Below are 18,887 nucleotides of genomic sequence, written 5' to 3' on the forward strand. Positions count from 1 at the left end.
CAAAGTCGACTACCACACAAACAAGTAGACATGGTCAACTACCACACAAACAAGTAGACATGGTCAACTACCACACAAACAAGTAGACATGGTCAACTACCACACAAACAAGTAGACATGGTCAACTACCACACAAACAAGTAGACATGGTCAACTACCACACAAACAAGTAAACATGGTCAACTACCACACAAACAAGTAGACATGGTCAACTACCACACAAAAAAACATGGTCAACTACCACACAAACAAGTAGACATGGTCAACTAACACACAAACAAGTAAACATGGTCAACAAACAAGTAGACATGGTCAACTAACACACAAACAAAGTATGGTCAACTACCACACAAACAAGTAGACATGGTCAACTACCACAATAAACAAGTAGACATGGTCAACTACCACACAAACAAGCAAACATGGTCGACTACCACACAAACAAGTAGACATGGTCAACTACCACACAAACAAGTAAACATGGTCAACTACCACACAAACAAGTAGACATGGTCAACTACCACACAAACAAGTAAACATGGTCAACTACCACACAAACAAGTAGACATGGTCCACTACTACACAAACAAGTAGACATGGTCAACTACCACACAAACAAGTAAACATGGTTAACACAAAACAGACATGGTCAACTACCACACAAACAAGTAAACATGGTAACATGGTCAACTACCACACAAACAAGTAAACATGGTCAACTACCACACAAACAAGTAGACATGGTCAACTACCACACAAACAAGTAGACATGGTCAACTACCACACAAACAAGTAAACATGGTCAACTACCACACAAACAAGTAGACATGGTCAACTACCACACAAACAAGTAGACATGGTCAACTACCACACAAACAAGTAGACATGGTCAACTACCACACAAACAAGTAGACATGGTCAACTACCACAAAACAAGTAGACATGGTCACTACCACACAAACAAGTAGACATGGTCGACTACACACAAACAAGTAGACATGGTCAACTACACACAAACAAGTAGACATGGTCAACTACCACACAAACAAGTAGACATGGTCTACCACACAAACAAGTAGACATGGTCAACTACCACACAAACAAGTAGACATGGTCAACTACCACACAAACAAGTAGACATGGTCAACTACCACACAAACAAGTAGACATGGTCAACTACCACACAAACAAGTAGACATGGTCAACTACCACACAAACAAGTAAACATGGTCAACTACCACACAAACAAGTAAACATGGTCAACTACCACACAAACAAGTAAACATGGTCAACTACCACACAAACAAGTAGACATGGTCAACTACCACACAAACAAGTAGACATGGTCAACTAGCTAAGCTCCTATAACCTCCACTTGCATTGTGAAGCTTTAACCCACATACAGTACTAAGTAACGACTTCTTATTTAATATGTATATTCGCTGACGTAAATATTCGCATATGATGGATTCTCTCCGACACAGTACAATAGATCATAAAAATACAACACAGTAGGTGTATAATAAATTCTCTCGTACAAATACAACACTCAATCCAGCTTATACTTCATATTCTGCGCAGCTTTGACAACAATGCATTAAATCTACATCGCAATAAACGACCGACATGCTACAAAGGTTCTCTGTTGAGGAGGAAAATTATACTGTTTACATAAGTAATAACTATTAATGTATTTTTTTTTTAACAATTGTGTATATCTTTGTAGGACTCAGCTGAAAATTACCCCCAGCATATTTAACCAGATGATTAAACCCTCTTGCTACTTGGGTGGTGTTAGGTTAGGTTAGGCTGTACCCAGACTAGGGGCCGGGCAAGTGATTTTTTTCATGCCCATGCGCCCGGTACTTGCCCGGCGGATAAGTTAATATTTTGAGTGTAAATTACTGTATTGTAGCTAGACAGGAATTTGTCAGGTGCTGAGTGACTCCACCTCACCACTTGTCATCAGTGAACCAGGAATAGTGACCTATTGTATGTTAGGTGCAGGTATTTTATCTCTACATTAAGCCACCAACTCTGTACTGTAGTCAGTCAGTGTCAAGTTGTCAACATTTCTAAGGAACTGGCAAGCTGAGAGGCTGTAGACATGAGGTGACAGCAGTTATGATCTCACATGACACCAGATGAATGTTTTCAGTTTATTTAACTTTTCTCATAAATTAAATCCAGACAAGCAAATTTCCTCCAAAATTTTGCTAGGGCAAGTTAAAAAAAAAAATATCAGGGCAAGTAAATTTCAAAACTCATTTACCCGGGACAAGTAAATGTTCCATATTATCTGCACAGTCTGAATTGGAGCCTATTATAAGTGTGGCCCTATTAAGATTGGAGCATAATAGAACTACAAAATGGTAAATAATTCAGTTCCAATTTTAACGATATAAAAAGAAACAATTGTATATCAAACTCGGGGAATACGTATATGTCATTGCGTATTAACATTTGCAACAATATTATTATTTTCATTAACACCTTGAGTACGATAGCTTAAGTGTCTGTACTCAACATAGCTAATCATTGGGTTAAGTCGTCACTCTAAATGGGTTAAGCCAACATATTCGAGGGGTTAAATCGTCACATTCAAAGGTTAAGTCATATTCAAGGGGACAAGTAAACCTAAATACAATTAAAGCGACTAATAAATATTTTCTTTTCTACCACGTGACAGTATTTGATCCCTGCCACCCACCAAGCCCTGACACAATGCATGATCACTCAGGAATGCCCAACACACAACTTTTCTACACAGGAGGCACCGTAGCTATTGGTGAACCCTTTTTTTCAAGTACAGTTCAGGATATCCTCTCTTGATAATTCAGATGGTACAATGTGTGTGTGTGTGTTGACAATATTTTCCACAAGAGACTAGCACATCATACTCATGTATGCATGTGTATGTATGTATGCATGCACACACTCACACACACTATTAACAGACCCAAAGACAAAGAAAGACCTAATTTGTTCGCTTTTTACCAACATCAAGAGAATGGGAGATGAGACTACATGGGTGTGGCTGTATTCGGTGGTACAGTTCAGTGTTGCAGAGGTCCTGAACCATAGACCAGGTCGTGTGTGTGTTTTAAGGGAGTGTTAAAAAAAATGGGGAGGAAAAGGGAATGAAATACTGAAGATATACATGACCCCAAAGAGCCACCATGGCACCTGTATTACTGTACCCCAGACCCTGGTGACATAACAAAAAATCCTTGAGCAGCCAACACAGCCCCTTTCAGTATGTCGTTGCTTCTTATTAAGTTACCCTGGCATGAAGTAGGAAAGGTTGTGTGAGGGAACACCTAGTGTATACAGTACAAGAAATTTCCTAAGGTTTGCTTTAGTTTAGTTAGGTGTGGCAAAGTTAGGATTGATTATTTACAATATAGACCTAGCTAGTTTAGTGGTATGACCATTTGAGTCAAGATGTGAGGAGAGCCAGGGGATTAGTTATGATATAGGCCTAGCTAGTTTAATGGTACATGACCATTTGAGTCAAGATGTAAGGAGAGTCAGGGGATGGATTAGTTACGATATAGGCCTAGCTAGTTTAGTGGTATGACCATTTGAGTCAAGATGTGAGGAGAGCTGGAGGCAGGACAAGAATGACATGGGGAGAGGTTGTTAGAAGTGACATTAGAGTTAAGAACCCTACAAGAGAGACTGCAAGATGCTGTGCACTATAAGCAGCTCTTGATTATATAAATATTGTAACCCAGTGATGGAACAGTTGAGGCTGACACACAAAATGAGACATTTATGGATAACCTGAATATTATAACCCCCATATTTTTAGGGTGATTAAACTTTAGGATTGGTTAAGCTGGGGGGGTGACTTCAGGTGAGCACTTGTGAGCTAATCTTCAGGTGAGCACTTGTGAGCTAATCTTCAGGTGAGTACTTGAGGGGTTAATCTTCAGGTATGCATTTGGGAGCTAATCTTCAGAGGAATAGTTAGACATTAATCTTCCGGTAAACACTTGGGAAGGGTTAATCTTCAGGTGAGCACTTGAAGGGGGTTAATCTTCAGGCAATCCACAAACAATAATATCACGAAAAGTCTCATTTTCGTCTACATCACTGAAATACACCAAATACAGTATAAGAAATTTTGTACACGAATATATTAACATCAATACTGGGACCTGTATTGTGATAAGAAATAATTTATTACATTAACATTTAAAAGTTAAAAGTAAAATAAGGTAGTACTGTATATGTAAAGTAGAGATAGCATGTGTTTGGTGAGAAAATAGGGTATAATAATTACTGTGTACTGGTTTTGAAGCCTTTGTGTGTGTGTGTGTGATAATAATAATAATAATTAACAGTTTGTTTAAAAAGTTCTGCAGCCCGAAGGCTGAAAATATACATTGGACAAAAATTACTTCTCACATACAAAGACATGTGGTGGGTGGCTCGTTTAACAAAAGCTTTCATTCCTAAAACGAGAAGGTACATGAATTGAACATACAGATTATTATTGAAGGTTCCAAGTGTTCCCTGAAGAATGCAGTGATGGGTAGGGAAACACCGGGTAACACTGAAGTCCGTTTATTAAAGGATAGGAGAAATACAAGTGGTGACTAGCGTGTGCCATGCACGGCTCACACAGTCAGACTGAGACTGCCTTGCCATATGGCAGCCTCGGGGCAATGTTGCCCACATAACGTGCAGTGTTGCCACGTGATTATATATATAAATGCTACTCGGCACAGTAGCTTATATACAGGGTTGCTACTCGGCACAGTAGCTTAGATACATAACCTACAATTATAGTTTACAGTTAATGGCTCAGGGTGGTCTCTTGCCCTCCTGTGTGAGGTCACGTAGGCCACATGGTGTAGTGACTGGTCCATAGGTGAAGGACCTCACGTGGTCATGGAGACATCAGGTGGTGTGGTGTTCACTTGGTACAGTATCTTGTCCTCGGGTGTTGATATGAAGAACCTCACATGGTCATGGAGACACCGGGTGGTGAGGTGTTCACATGGTGTAGTGACTTGTCCTTGGGTGTTGATATGAAGGACCTCACATGGTCATGGAGACACCGGGTGGTGTAGGGTGGTGTCACAGTACCTCACTCAGCTAGGTGGCGTTGTGTTATCTCTTAGTCAGGTATAAAGCCGGTCCACTGTTGTTCCCAGGGTAGACTGATTAACACTGCCTGGTCAGAAGATGGTGGTTGGTTCCCAGGGGTGCTTATCTCACTGGTGCTGTCTAATGCTGAATTCACTGGCTTAAACACTATCCATCACTGTTCAGCACTGATCCCAATTCTTTCTGAAACAAAATTTTCACTTTTGACGGGATTAGGTTGATATCCCGGTGGTGAGGATGGGTCGGGGAGAGGGACTTGAGGAATGGGCCAACATTGGCCAAGGGGGGCAGCTGTGTAGCAGGAGCAGCGCCTGATAGGTCTTGACCCTCCGATGGTCAAGGATGTAGTGTAATAATAATAATAATAATTAACGGTTTATTGAAAAAGTCGACAGGGGTTAGTGTGCGTGTGTAATTTGTGACAGACAGAATGATAGATAATGCATTACAGTATTTTTGTTTTTGTTTTGTTAGTAATATTAAGTTGCAGTCCAGCTCCCTATCAAGCTCTTGTGTAAGGGATCCCCTCTGTGCTGAATAAAATCGTCTGGCATTAACCAAATAAAATATTAAAAGTGTTGTCCCCGTAGTGAAGGGGTTAGTGGAGATACCTGTAGTCTATTAACCCCTTGTGTATGGTATCCAATCAGTATCATCATCTGACATTAACCAAATATTCCCTGTAGTGAAGTGGTTAAATCTAGATGACCTATTTCAGGGTAACTTTTCCATAAATTTACTACAAGACACCAGAAATCTCCAGAATTATTTGTGTTTGTTAGTTGTCAACAAAAAGTCGTACAGGAAAGACATCTGTGACCAGACTATCAAAGACAAATTGACAGTAGCATAAGGTAAATGTTGTGTTTATTTTTTCGTGATTTTGTCATTAGTGACATATTTTTCGTCTCTTGAAACCTTTCTGAATAATTTCTTAGACAATCAATTGTGTATGTACAGTATGATATATACTAATTAAGCTGGTTGATCTAATTTAACCCAATCAACCTAACCTACCCCAAAACTGACCTACACTAACCAGTATTATTGATGATTTAACGAAACAAAGAGCAGAAGCGCATCACCTGGATATCAGGAAAGGTGCGGATATTGACATACAATATCTGGACATCCTCACACTCTTGCTTTAGTACAGTGCTGTAGATGATAAATTATCCACCATCTTCAAGGTTAATTTGATATATATTTAGATTTATTGGTTAATGAAACAAAGAAAATATCGGCAAAAGTCTGGATATCAGCATACTGTATATATATACGTATATACTGTACTGTACTACACACCTTCCCTCCAGTATCGCTACACGACAAATCCGGAATTGTCCTTCGATATCTTTATATTTAACAGCTGTATCAATACACAGATTAACTACTGTATCAATACACAGATTACCAACTACAATATATCAGTACACAGATTTAATGGCTGTATCAATACACAGATTTAACGACTGTATCAATACACAGATTTAACGACTGTATCAATACACAGGTTAACGACTGTATCAATACACAGATTGAACGGCTGTATCAATACACAAATTTAACGACTGTATCAATACAGATTAACGACTGTATCAATACTGTACACAGATTTAACGGCTGTATCAATACACAGATTTAACGGCTGTATCAATACACAGATTTAATGACTGTATCAATACACAGATTAACGACTGTATCAATACACAGATTAACGACTGTATCAATACACAGATTTAACGGCTGTATCAATTCACAGATTAATGGCTGTATCAAAACACAGATTTAACGACTGTATCAATACACAGATTTATCGGCTGTATCAATACACAGATTCAACGGCAGTGTCTGTGCACAGATTTAACGGTTGTATCAAAACACAGATTAACGGCTGTATCAATACACAGATTTAATGGCTGTATCAATACACATATTAACGGCTGTATCAATACACAGATTTAACGACTGTATCAATACACAGATTAACGACTGTAGCAATACACAAATTTAACGACTGTATCAATACACAAATTTAACGACTGTATCAATACACAGATTAACGACTGTATCAATACACAGATTTAACAGCTATATCAATACACAGATTTAACGGCTGTATCAATACACAGATTAACGACTGTATCAATACAGAGATTAACGACTGTATCAATACACAAATTTAACGACTGTATCAATACACAGATTAACGACTGTATCAATACACAGATTTAACGGCTGTATCGATACACAGATTAACGACTGTATCAATACACAGATTTAACGGCTGTATCAATACACAGATTAACGACTGTATCAATACACAGATTTAACGACTGTATCAATACACAGATTCAACGGCAGTGTCAGTACACAGATTTAACAGCTGTATCAATACACAGATTAACGACTGTATCAATACACAGATTTAACGACTGTATCAATACACAGATTAACGACTGTATCAATACACAGATTAACAACTGTATCAATACACAGATTAACGACAGTAGCAATACACATATTTAACGACTGTATCAATACACAGATTAACGACTGTATCAATACACAGATTTAACAGCTGTATCAATACACAGATTAACGACTGTATCAATACGCAGATTTAACGGCTGTATCAATACACAGATTTAACAGCTGTATCAATACACAGATTAACGACTGTATTAATACACAGATTTAACGGCTGTATCAATACACAGATTAACAACTGTATCAATACACAGATTAACAACTGTATCAATACACAGATTAACGGCTGTATCAATACACAGATTAACAACTGTATCAATACACAGATTTAACGGCTGTATCAATACACAGATTAACGGCTGTATCAATACACAGATTAACGGCTGTATCAATACACAGATTAACGACTGTATCAATACACAGATTTAACGGCTGTATCAATACACAGATTAACGATTGTATCAATACACAGATTTAACGGCTGTATCAATACACAGATTCAACAGCTGTCTCAATACACAGATTAACGGCTACATCAAAATACAGATTAACGACTGTATCAATACACAGATTAACGGCTGTATCAATACACAGGTTAACGACTGTATCAATACACAGATTAACGACTGTATCAATACACAGATTAACGATTGTATCAATACACAGATTAACGACTGTATCAATACACAGATTAACGACTGTATCAATACACAGATTAACGATTGTATCAATACACAGATTAACGATTGTATCAATACACAGATTAACGACTGTATCAATACACAGATTAACGACTGTATCAATACACAGATTAACGATTGTATCAATACACAGATTAACGATTGTATCAATACACAGATTAACGACTGTATCAATACACAGATTAACGACTGTATCAATACATAGATTAACGATTGTATCAATACACAGATTAACGACTGTATCAATACACAGATTAACGATTGTATCAATACACAGATTAACGATTGTATCAATACACAGATTAACGACTGTATCAATACACAGATTAACGACTGTATCAATACATAGATTAACGATTGTATCAATACACAGATTAACGACTGTATCAATACACAGATTAGCGACTGTATCAGTACACAGATTAACAACTGTATCAATACACAGATTAATGACTGTATCAATACACAGATTTAATGGCTGTATCAATACACAGATTAACGGCTGTATCAATACACAGATTAACGACTGTATCAATACACAGATTTAACGGCTGTATCAATACACAGATTCAACGGCAGTGTCAGTACACAAAACTTAAGATTAACTTGACCCGATATCAGCACACTGACAGTTAACAGCAAGATACCCCCAATATATGACAAATCACCATCATTATCAATCAAGTTAATATATTCCTAGTTTTATTAATGATCTTATAACAGACAATATCTCATCTAAGCAACATGAAAATATCGGCATAATCCCTCACTACCTGTCTCCCACCCTTAGTCATTCCCAACCTTATCTTAACACATTTAATGGCACTATATTATACAAATACCCTTCATTACTCACCCAGATATCGGCATGAGGTCTGGGTATCGGAATGAGTGAGGATATCGGCACAATACACTGCACCTCCCCACCAGCCTCCCAATGCCAACCATCTTTACGGATATAAAACACATTTAAATGGCATTATATTATACAAAAGTCCTTCATAACTCACCCAAATATCGGCAGGAGGTCTGGGTATCGGAAAATATCGGCACAATATATTGCACCTCACCAGCCTCCCTTACCCAACCATCTTTACCGATATAAAACAATTTATAGCACTATATTACTGAAAAAGCCTTCATTACTCACCCAGATATCGGCGTGGGTCTGGTTATCGGCACAGAGCTCTTCGAAGGGCACTTTAACATCGGCTACAAAGTCATCATTGCCGACGGCCGAATCATGAAATATCTTGAAGCCGAGATGGACGGCCCCCACCACCTCTTGCTCGAACCATTCATTCCAAACCGGTGTTAATGTCTTCTGTTTAGGTTGTGTTTTATTCCAGTGTACTTCATCTAAATCTAAACTAACATACGGATCTAAAGTCTGTTCCTGTTGTGCCTTGCCTACACCTGCTACACCCACATAGCGGGTCATACGGTCGGTCAACCTTAGATCGGCTGCTTCGCATATTTTCACTCTAATATTACCCGTGAACATTGCCCTTATTTACTTAGTTATTTGACCAGGTGCCTTTTAGCCCTGTCTCACCTGATAGCTAGAACCCGACGGTGCATAGGGAAATGGGCTCAAAACACAGGGAAATGTCCTCTTTTTAGGGTCCCAGCGATGGACTCTAACACACACAACCATTCAACACCATTCGATAAAACTGGAGCTGCTGCCGAGACTCATTACGTGACGTCAGGGAGCTTTAAGCGAGTTGCGGGTACAGCTCAGTGTTGCCACCTCTTCGGCACTGGCATTACCGCACGTTTTCTGTGACAGCTATATTAAAGAAAATAAAAGGTTTTGCGGGATAACTGAATAATCCATGAATAAATTTTAAGTAACTCGGAATACTGAAAACCAATGTAATTAGACATTTATTCTAATCAATAGTACACAAAATGCAAAGGTCAAATTTATACACACATTTATTCATAAAAAGAAAGTAAGGGTATTATTGATCAATAATGTAAATGTTATACATTTGCAATGCTATTTTCTTCTCCAGTTACCACACTACGTTGTTTTACAGATGTTATCATTGACGGAGAAGGTTGGAAATTAACACACCCACCATTTTTCTTCGTTGTTTCAGATACTTGAACCAATTCTGCTTGTGTTGAAGTCAGAATCTTGTTTCTGATCTTTGTTTTAACTAGCCCTACTTTACTTTTACTTTTACTTTTATCCTCTTCGCCACTGATCGGCTTGTTAGCCGCTTGGGCGATCGGTCACGTCTCTTTTCCTTTATATTCTTCACCAAAAGGTCGGCTCGCTAGCCGCCCGGGCGATCGGTCACGTCTCTGTCACGCACTGTTGGCAAATACTGGGCATGCACCGGCTCCTGAATGTACCTGAACCCGCTCCAGTGTTGGTCAAGTCTTCTCTTGAAAGAGCTCACACTCGGTGCCGTCACAACACTCTCTGGTAGATTGTTCCAAGAGTTTACAACCCTCACTCCGAAAAAGTTTGCCCTCACGGTTTTCTGGACTTGCGGCTTCTTCAATCTTGAGCTGTGACCCCTTGTGGGGCGAGCGTCCGCCAGCTCCAAGTAAGGACACTCAACTGAGTAGTGCCCCCTGAGATGCTTATAAACCTCAACTAGGTCCCCCCTTGCCCGTCTGTAGTATAAGCTAGGCAAGTTCAGGCGCTCCAATCTCTCAGGGTAGCTGAGGTGCCGAAGTGCAGGCACCAGTTTGGTGGCCCTCCTTTGAACATTTTCAACCAACTGACAGTCCCTAGCATATCTCGGGGACCAGATGGGGTGACAGTACTCCAGATGGGGAAGCACTTCACTCCTGAAGATCGTCACGAGGGACGGACCGTCTAGATATCTGAACGACCTTCTTATAAGACCCAATAATTTATTTGCCTGATTTACCTTCTTCTCACAATGGCCCGAGAACTTCAGCTCATTGTCAACATACACACCTAGGTCCTTCTCACACACAGTCTCAACTAGTACATTTTCTTCATCCCGTTGGGACATATGATACGCCTCCTTACCGTTGGTACGCCCCAGGTGCATCCTCTTACACTTCGGGACATTGAATCTCAGCAGCCATTCCTTCGACCATTCCTGGAGCCCACTTTAGAAAAAAATCGTTTCGCATCTGCATTTGAAGTTGGTAGTGCAAGTAGATCTAGGGCGAATTGGGGCAAAACAGAGAATATTGGCTCATCATTTTCATTGTTCAAGTTATTGAGTCCTTTGAAGAATGTTTCTGTGTTTGTTTTAAGTCATTTGGAAGATCTACATTAATTAAACTCATCCACTCATAATATAGCTTTTGATGGTCTCCATTATAGATGCGAGGGATCTCACTGACGAGATCTACCAAGGTAGGCGTTTCTAGGAGTAAATTTCTGCTTAGTCATTTGACAACAGATAAAGACGAACAATGTTTCACCACTTTCGGCTCTAAGGGGAACCTGACCTTCATTTGTCTGCATGCTGTTGCCAGGAGCGTTACACATCTTGTCTGCGTCATGAATCATTCCCTTATTTGATGAATATTCTGGCGTTTGTAGTAACTTGTGCATTTCTGCACCCAGATACACTTCTTCAATTGACAGGAAGTTTTCTTCTTGTTCGGGATCAATCAGTTCAGTATCTAGCGCGGATAGAAGACTTTCTACATGACCGCAAGCAGTGTGTTGTGATTAATGGCACGAAATCATCATCCGTACCTGTCATAAGCGGGGTATCACAGGGCAGTATATTGGGCCCGCTGTTGTTTGTTTGTTTCTTTAATGACATGCCTGACGTTGTACACTCCTCCATACAAATGTTTGCCGATGACGCCAAGTAATTTCGGGAAATCACGAACCTTTTCGGAGTGAGAGTTGTGAACTCTTGGAACAATCTACTAGAAAGTGTTGTGACGGCACCGAGTGTGAGCTCTTTCAAAGCAAGACTTGACCAACACTGGAGTAGGTTCAGGTACATTCAGGAGCCGGTGCATGCCCAGTACTTGCCAACAGTGCGCAACAGAGACGTGACCGATCGCCCCAGATGCATCCTCTTCCACTTCGTGACATTGAATCTCAGCAGCCATTTCTTCGACCATTCTTGGAGCCCACAGAGATCCTCCTGCAGATCTTCACAGTCCACAAGGTTCTTGATTTCCAGAAATAACTTGGCGTCATTGGCAAACATTTGTATGGAGGGGTGTACAATGTCAAGCATGTCATGAAACAAACAACAGCGGGCCCAATACACTGCCCTGTGGTACCTCGCTTTTGACAGGTTGAATCATCTTTAGGCGATTTACTAAAGAGTTGTGGGCCCCCATAATATTACTTGCATTATCAGATGCAAAACCTACTAAATTATCATTAGGAATCCCATGTTCTGTTAAATAATTGATAATTAATTTGGACAAATTGCCACCTGTAGAACCCTCTGATGCCTCATTTGATTTGTAAATTTATAGTAGGTCAAGGAGTCTGGTGGTAATGGTAGTGATGTCTTTATCAAAATATTTACAAACAACAGCACGCGTCTTTGATGTACTTATGCCCGTTGTTTAATCTTTTATCATTGAAAATTTATTGGACTTTAAATCATTTATCAATGTATTCTGTGAAACCTTTGCTATATCCTTCATTATGTAACCTGCCTTAGATCTTTTCATTGAATTTGTGGTGCTATTTGAGAGTCTTGGAAAATGTCTTTCAGTATATCAACCAAATGATCCGCAGTGTTAAAGGATATGTTGTGCTCAGCCATAAATGTAGCTAATTTTATTTCCGCTCTGCCAATCATGTCTCAAGTTTCATTTTCAGTTCCTCTCCTCGTAGTTTCATTATCAATGACTGGCTGCTCTGCGTTTCTTATGTGGTAGGCAGAAGTTTTGTGTCGCTTAAGTGCAGACATTTCAGCTGATATAAATACACGACAAACGGTACAGTATGCCCTTTTACGACTGCCATCAACCCTCTCTCAACGCCTCATGCTGCAGCCATGCTTCTCGGAATTCACGCTTTGGCGGCATTGCAAATGATATCTGCAAGAACACAGGTAGAATAAGCCTGGGGGGGATAGGTCGTGTAAAAGAAGGTGGGGGGAGGGAGTAAAACGAGATATGCTAGGGACTGTCACCCCGAGATATGCTAGGGACTGTCAGTTGGTTGAAAATGTTCAAAGGAGGGCCACCAAGCTGGTGCCTGCACTTCGGCATCTCAGCTACCCTGCGAGATTGGAGCGCCTGAACTTGCCTAGCTTATACTACAGACGGGCAAGGGGGGACCTAGTTGAGGTTTATAAGCATCTCAGGGGGCACTACTCAGTTGAGTGTCCTTACTTGGAGCTGGCGGACGCTCGCCCCACAAGGGGTCACAGCTCAAGATTGAAGAAGCCGCAAGTCCGGAAAACCGTGAGGGCAAACTTTTTCGGAGTGAGGGTTGTAAACTCTTGGAACAATCTACCAGAAAGTGTTGTGACGGCACCGAGTGTGAGCTCTTTCAAGAGAAGACTTGACCAACACTGGAGCGGGTTCAGGTACATTCAGGAGCCGGTGCATGCCCAGTATTTGCCAACAGTGCGTGACAGAGACGTGACCGATCGCCCGGGCGGCTAGCGAGCCGACCTTTTGGTGAAGAATATAAAGGAAAAGAGTCGTGACCGATCGCCCAAGCGGCTAACAAGCCGATCAGTGGCGAAGAGGATAAAAGTATAGAGAGAGTTAAGAGTGTATTACAAGTAAATGAACAATATAACGTTGAACAATATAAATGCAGCAATAAGATCATAGCACCTCTTACCTGATGTAAATTATGCGGTAATATTACCTCATTTCTTCAAGAGTGCAGTGCTACCCCGTCTGGTCCCCGAGATATGCTAAGGACTGTCAGTTGACTGAAAATGTCCAAAGGAGGGCCACCAGACTGGTGCCTGCACTACAGCACCTCAGCTACCCTGAGAGATTGGAGCGCCTGAAATTGCCTAGCTTATACTGCAGACGGGCAAGGGGGGACCTAATTGATGTGTATAAACATTTCAAAGGGTACTACTCAGTCTAGTGCCCTTACCTGGAGCTGGCGGACTCTCGCCCCACGAGGGGTCACAGGTCAAGGTTGAAGAAGCCGCAAGTCCAGAAAACTGTGAGGCAAACTTTTTAGGAGTGAGATTGTGAACTCTTGAAATAATCTGCCAGAGAGTGTTGTGACGGTACCGAGTGTGAGCTCTTTCAAGACAAGACTTGACAAGCACTGGAGCAGGTTCAGGTACATTCAGGAGCCGGTGCATGCCCAGTACTTGCCAACAGTGCGTGACAGAGACGTGACCGATCACCCAAGTGGCTAACGAGCCGCTCAGTGGTGAAGAGGATAAAAGAAAATAAAAAGTAGAAAGTATTGCGATAATCCGTCCACACTTCCAAATGAAATGTGCCGTTTCATTTCCACAGCCTTAATTAACGCATAGCAGAAGAAATTGCCGCACTTTGGCAACGCTGGTACAGCTGGCTGGCACTGGCAGCCTCTTTCTTTGGCCGGCTAGAGGGCTCTGGCTTACTTCTACACCGGGGTCTTTAAATTCTCTATAGTCAAAACAAACACGAGACCTTTAACTCCTCCCCACGTAACGCCAAACAGTCAAACATGGCCCTTTAACTGTGCACGGTTAGGGGGCTCGGGCTTAAAGCTACACTGACCTCTTTAAACAAACACGGGGCAGTTAACTCCTCCCCACGTAACGCCAGAGTCAAACACGGCGATACTGTGCACTACTAGCGGGCTCTGGCTTACTGCTACACGGGGCTCTTTAAACACATAATGGGAACTTTAACTACAGGACTTTAACTTTTACTTCTGGCAGCTAGTTGATTCTTACTCCTCTACCGCACTCTTATAAACACTACCACACCTTACCTTACTTTAAACACTATACCACATCTACCACACCTTCACTAGCTCTTATAAACACTACCACACCTTACCTAACTTTAAACACTATACCACATCTACCACACCTTCACTAGCTCTTACAAACACTACCACACCTAATCTAGCTCTTTAAATTCCCCTCCACACATTATTTTCCACTATTATTTCCCCCGCGCTTTATAATCTCACCTTAAAAGTATCCTTGGCGTAGAAGTAGAGTACATGCCCAGTACATGCCAACAGTGTGTAACAGAGCCAGTACATGCCAACAGTGTGTAACAGAGCTCTAGTACATGCCAACAGTGTGTAACAGAGCTCTAGTACATGCCAACAGTGTGTAACAGCCAGTACTTGCCAACAGTGTGTAACAGAGATGTAACCGACCGCCCAAGAGGCTAACAGACCAATCAGTGGCTAACGGAACCAAAAAAGTAAAGTGAATGTCTACCCAGTTAATAGTGGGGTTGTGGATGGGGGGATTGACTGATGCGGGCGCCTGTGTGTTGGGGAGTTGGTGTAAGTGATCTTCATTGACGATCATTCCACAACAACTCAGATGTGGCCAGTGTCACAGTGCCATAATGGTTGTGGTGGTGGACACACACACACACACACCTTCACGCACGTCTGTTATACGTAATTTCCATCGTATATCACTGTGTTAGATAGCAGCCCCTCCTCCCCCTGTCCCCTTACCTACCCCTGCCTTCCCCTGGCTCCCTTACCTACCCCTGCCTTCCCCTGGCTCCCTACCTACCCTTACCTTCCCCTGGCTCCCTACCTACCACCCCACCTCCCTGGCTCCCTACTTACCCCCTGCCTTCCCCTGGCCCTGCTACCTTCCCCGCTCCCCCCCTACCCACTCCTTACCTTCCCCTAGCTCCCCTACTCCACTCCTTACCTCCCCTGGCTCCTTTACCCACCCCTGCCTTCCCCTGACCCCCCACTCACTCCCGCCCTCTCCCCGGACCCCCCCTCACCATCTCCCTGCCCCTCCCCAACCCCTACCCACCCCCACCCCTCCCCCTGGCTGCTCCACTCCACCTCTACCCTCCCTAGCTCCCTTACTCACCCCTACCTTCCCATGGCTCCCCTCACCACCCCCTGTCTTCCCCTGACCCCCCCCACTCACCCATGCCTTCCCCTGACCCCTTGGCCTACCCCTGCCTTCCCCTGACCCCCTACTCCACCTTACCTTCCTGGCTGCCTACCTACCCCTACCTTCCCCTGGCTCCCTTACCTACCCCTGCAATCCCCTGGCCCCTACCTCCCCTGGCCCTTCTAGGTTAGATTAGATGACGTATTTAATAAAGATCTCAATCTTCATTACTAATTCACAGTCACTCCTCACCAGTCATCCTCTACATATTAACTTGAACACGACAACACCATCATCCTCATGCCTCCCCTTCGCCCTGACCTGAATTACCAACGAGATAAACAAGAAACAAATGTAAAAAAGATAATAATAATAAATATTACCAAAATGTTTATGAAGACATTATATATGGCGTTTGTTTACAATACACATACATGTTCATATTCTCAACTTAAATACACAGTATGCAAACATCAAGGGGCTTAGTAAACACAAATATCAAGGGACTCTGTAAACACAAACATCAAGGGACTCTGTAAACACAAATATCAAGGGACTCTGTAAACACAAACATCAAGGGACTCTGTAAACACAAACATCAAGGGACTCTGTAAACACAAACATCAAGGACTTGTAAACACAAAACACTAAGGACTCTGTAAACACAAAACATCAAGGACTTCTGTAAAACACAAACATCAAGGGGCTTAGTAAACACAAACATCAAGGGACTCTCTGTAAACACAAACATCAAGGACTGTAAACACAAACATCAAGGACTCTGTAAACATAAACATCAAGACTCTGTGCACAAAACATCAAGGACCCTGTAAACACAGCATATCAAGGGCTCTGTAAAACACAAACATCAAGGACTCTGTAAACACAGACATTAAGGATTCTAAACACAAACATCAAGGGACTCTATAAACACAAACATCAAGGAACTCTATAAACACAAACATCAAGGGACTCTATAAACACAAACATCAAGGGACTCTATAAACACAAACATCAAGGGACTCTATAAACACAAACATCAAGGGACTCTATAAACACAAACAGCAAGGGACTCTATAAACACCAACATCAAGGGACTCTATAAACACAAACATCAAGGGACTCTATAAACACAAACATCAAGGAACTCTATAAACACAAACATCAAGGACTCCAAAACAGGTGTTACATTCTGTAAACACAAACATTAAGGGACTCTGTAAACACAAACATCAATGCAGACATTAAGGGACTCTGTAAACAAAAACATCAAGGGACTCTGTAAACACGAACATCAAGCGACTCTGTAAATGCAAACATCAAGGGACTCTGTAAACACAAACATCAAGGGGCTCTGTAAACGCAAACATCAAGGGTCTCTGTAAACACAGACATTAAAGGACTCTGTAAACACAAACATCAAGGGGCTCTGTAAACACAAACATCAAGGGACTCTGTAAACACGAACATCAAGCGACTCTGTAAACACAAACATCAAGGGACTCTGTAAACACAAACATCAAGGGACTCTGTAAACACAGACATTAAGGGACTCTGTAAACACAAACATCAAGGGACTCTGTAAACACGAACATCAAGCGACTCTGTAAACACAAACATCAAGGGACTCTGTAAACACAAACATCAAGGGACTCTGTAAACACAAACATTAAGGGACTCTGTAAACACAAACATCAAGGGACTCTGTAAACACAAACATCAAGGACTCTGTAAAACAATGAACACTGCCGACTCTGTAAACACGAACATCAAGCGACTCTGTAAACACGAACATCAAGGACTCCTGTAAACACAGACATTAAGGACTCTCTAAACACAAACATCAAGGGACTCTCTAAACACAAACATCAAGGGACTCTCTAAACACAAACATCAAGGGACTCTCTAAACACAAACATCAAGGGACTCTCTAAACACAAACATCAAGGAACTCTCTAAACACAAACATGAAGGGACTCTCTAAACACAAACATCAAGGGACTCTCTAAACACAAACATCAAGGGACTCTCTAAACACAAACATCAAGGGACTCTCTAAACACAAACATCAAGAGACTCTGTAAATATTAACACTAAGGGGCTCTGTAAACACAAACATCAAGGGACTCTCTAAACACAAACATCAAGGGACTCTCTAAACACAAACATCAAGGGACTCTCTAAAACATGAACATCAAGGACTCTGTAAACACAAAACATCAAGGGAATTCTGTAAACACAGACATTATGACCCTGTAAACACGAACATCAAGGACTCTGTAAACATGAACATCAAGGCTCTGTAAACACAAACATCAAGGACTCCTGTAAACACAAACATCAAGGGACTTGTAAACACGAACATCAAGGACTCTCTGTAAACATGAACATCAAGGACCTTGTAAACACAAAACATCAAGGACTCTGTAAACACGAACATCAAGCGACTTGTAAACACGTAACACTGCCGACTCTAAACATGAACATCAAGGGCTCTGTAAACACAGACATTAAGCGACTCTGTAAAACACGAACATCAAGCGACTCTGTAAACATGAACATCAAGGGGCTCTGTAAA

General features: G+C 41.4%; 1 protein-coding gene across 1 annotated transcript in view; it reads right to left on the minus strand.

The window, feature by feature from the left end:
- Window positions 1–10,008, minus strand: part of LOC121856357 (protein kinase C-like) — a 34,709-nt gene extending 24,701 nt beyond the window's left edge. Inside the window, exon 1 of the mRNA XM_042351866.1 lies at window positions 9,460–10,008. Within this exon, the coding sequence (XP_042207800.1) occupies window positions 9,460–9,813 (354 nt within the window). The 5' untranslated portion in view covers window positions 9,814–10,008. The remainder of the gene's footprint in view (window positions 1–9,459) is intronic.
- Window positions 10,009–18,887: the final 8,879 nt, after the last annotated feature.

The sequence above is a fragment of the Homarus americanus genome, unplaced genomic scaffold, assembly GCF_018991925.1.
Source record: "Homarus americanus isolate GMGI-L3 unplaced genomic scaffold, GMGI_Hamer_2.0 scaffold48220, whole genome shotgun sequence".
Lineage (NCBI taxonomy): Eukaryota > Metazoa > Arthropoda > Malacostraca > Decapoda > Nephropidae > Homarus > Homarus americanus.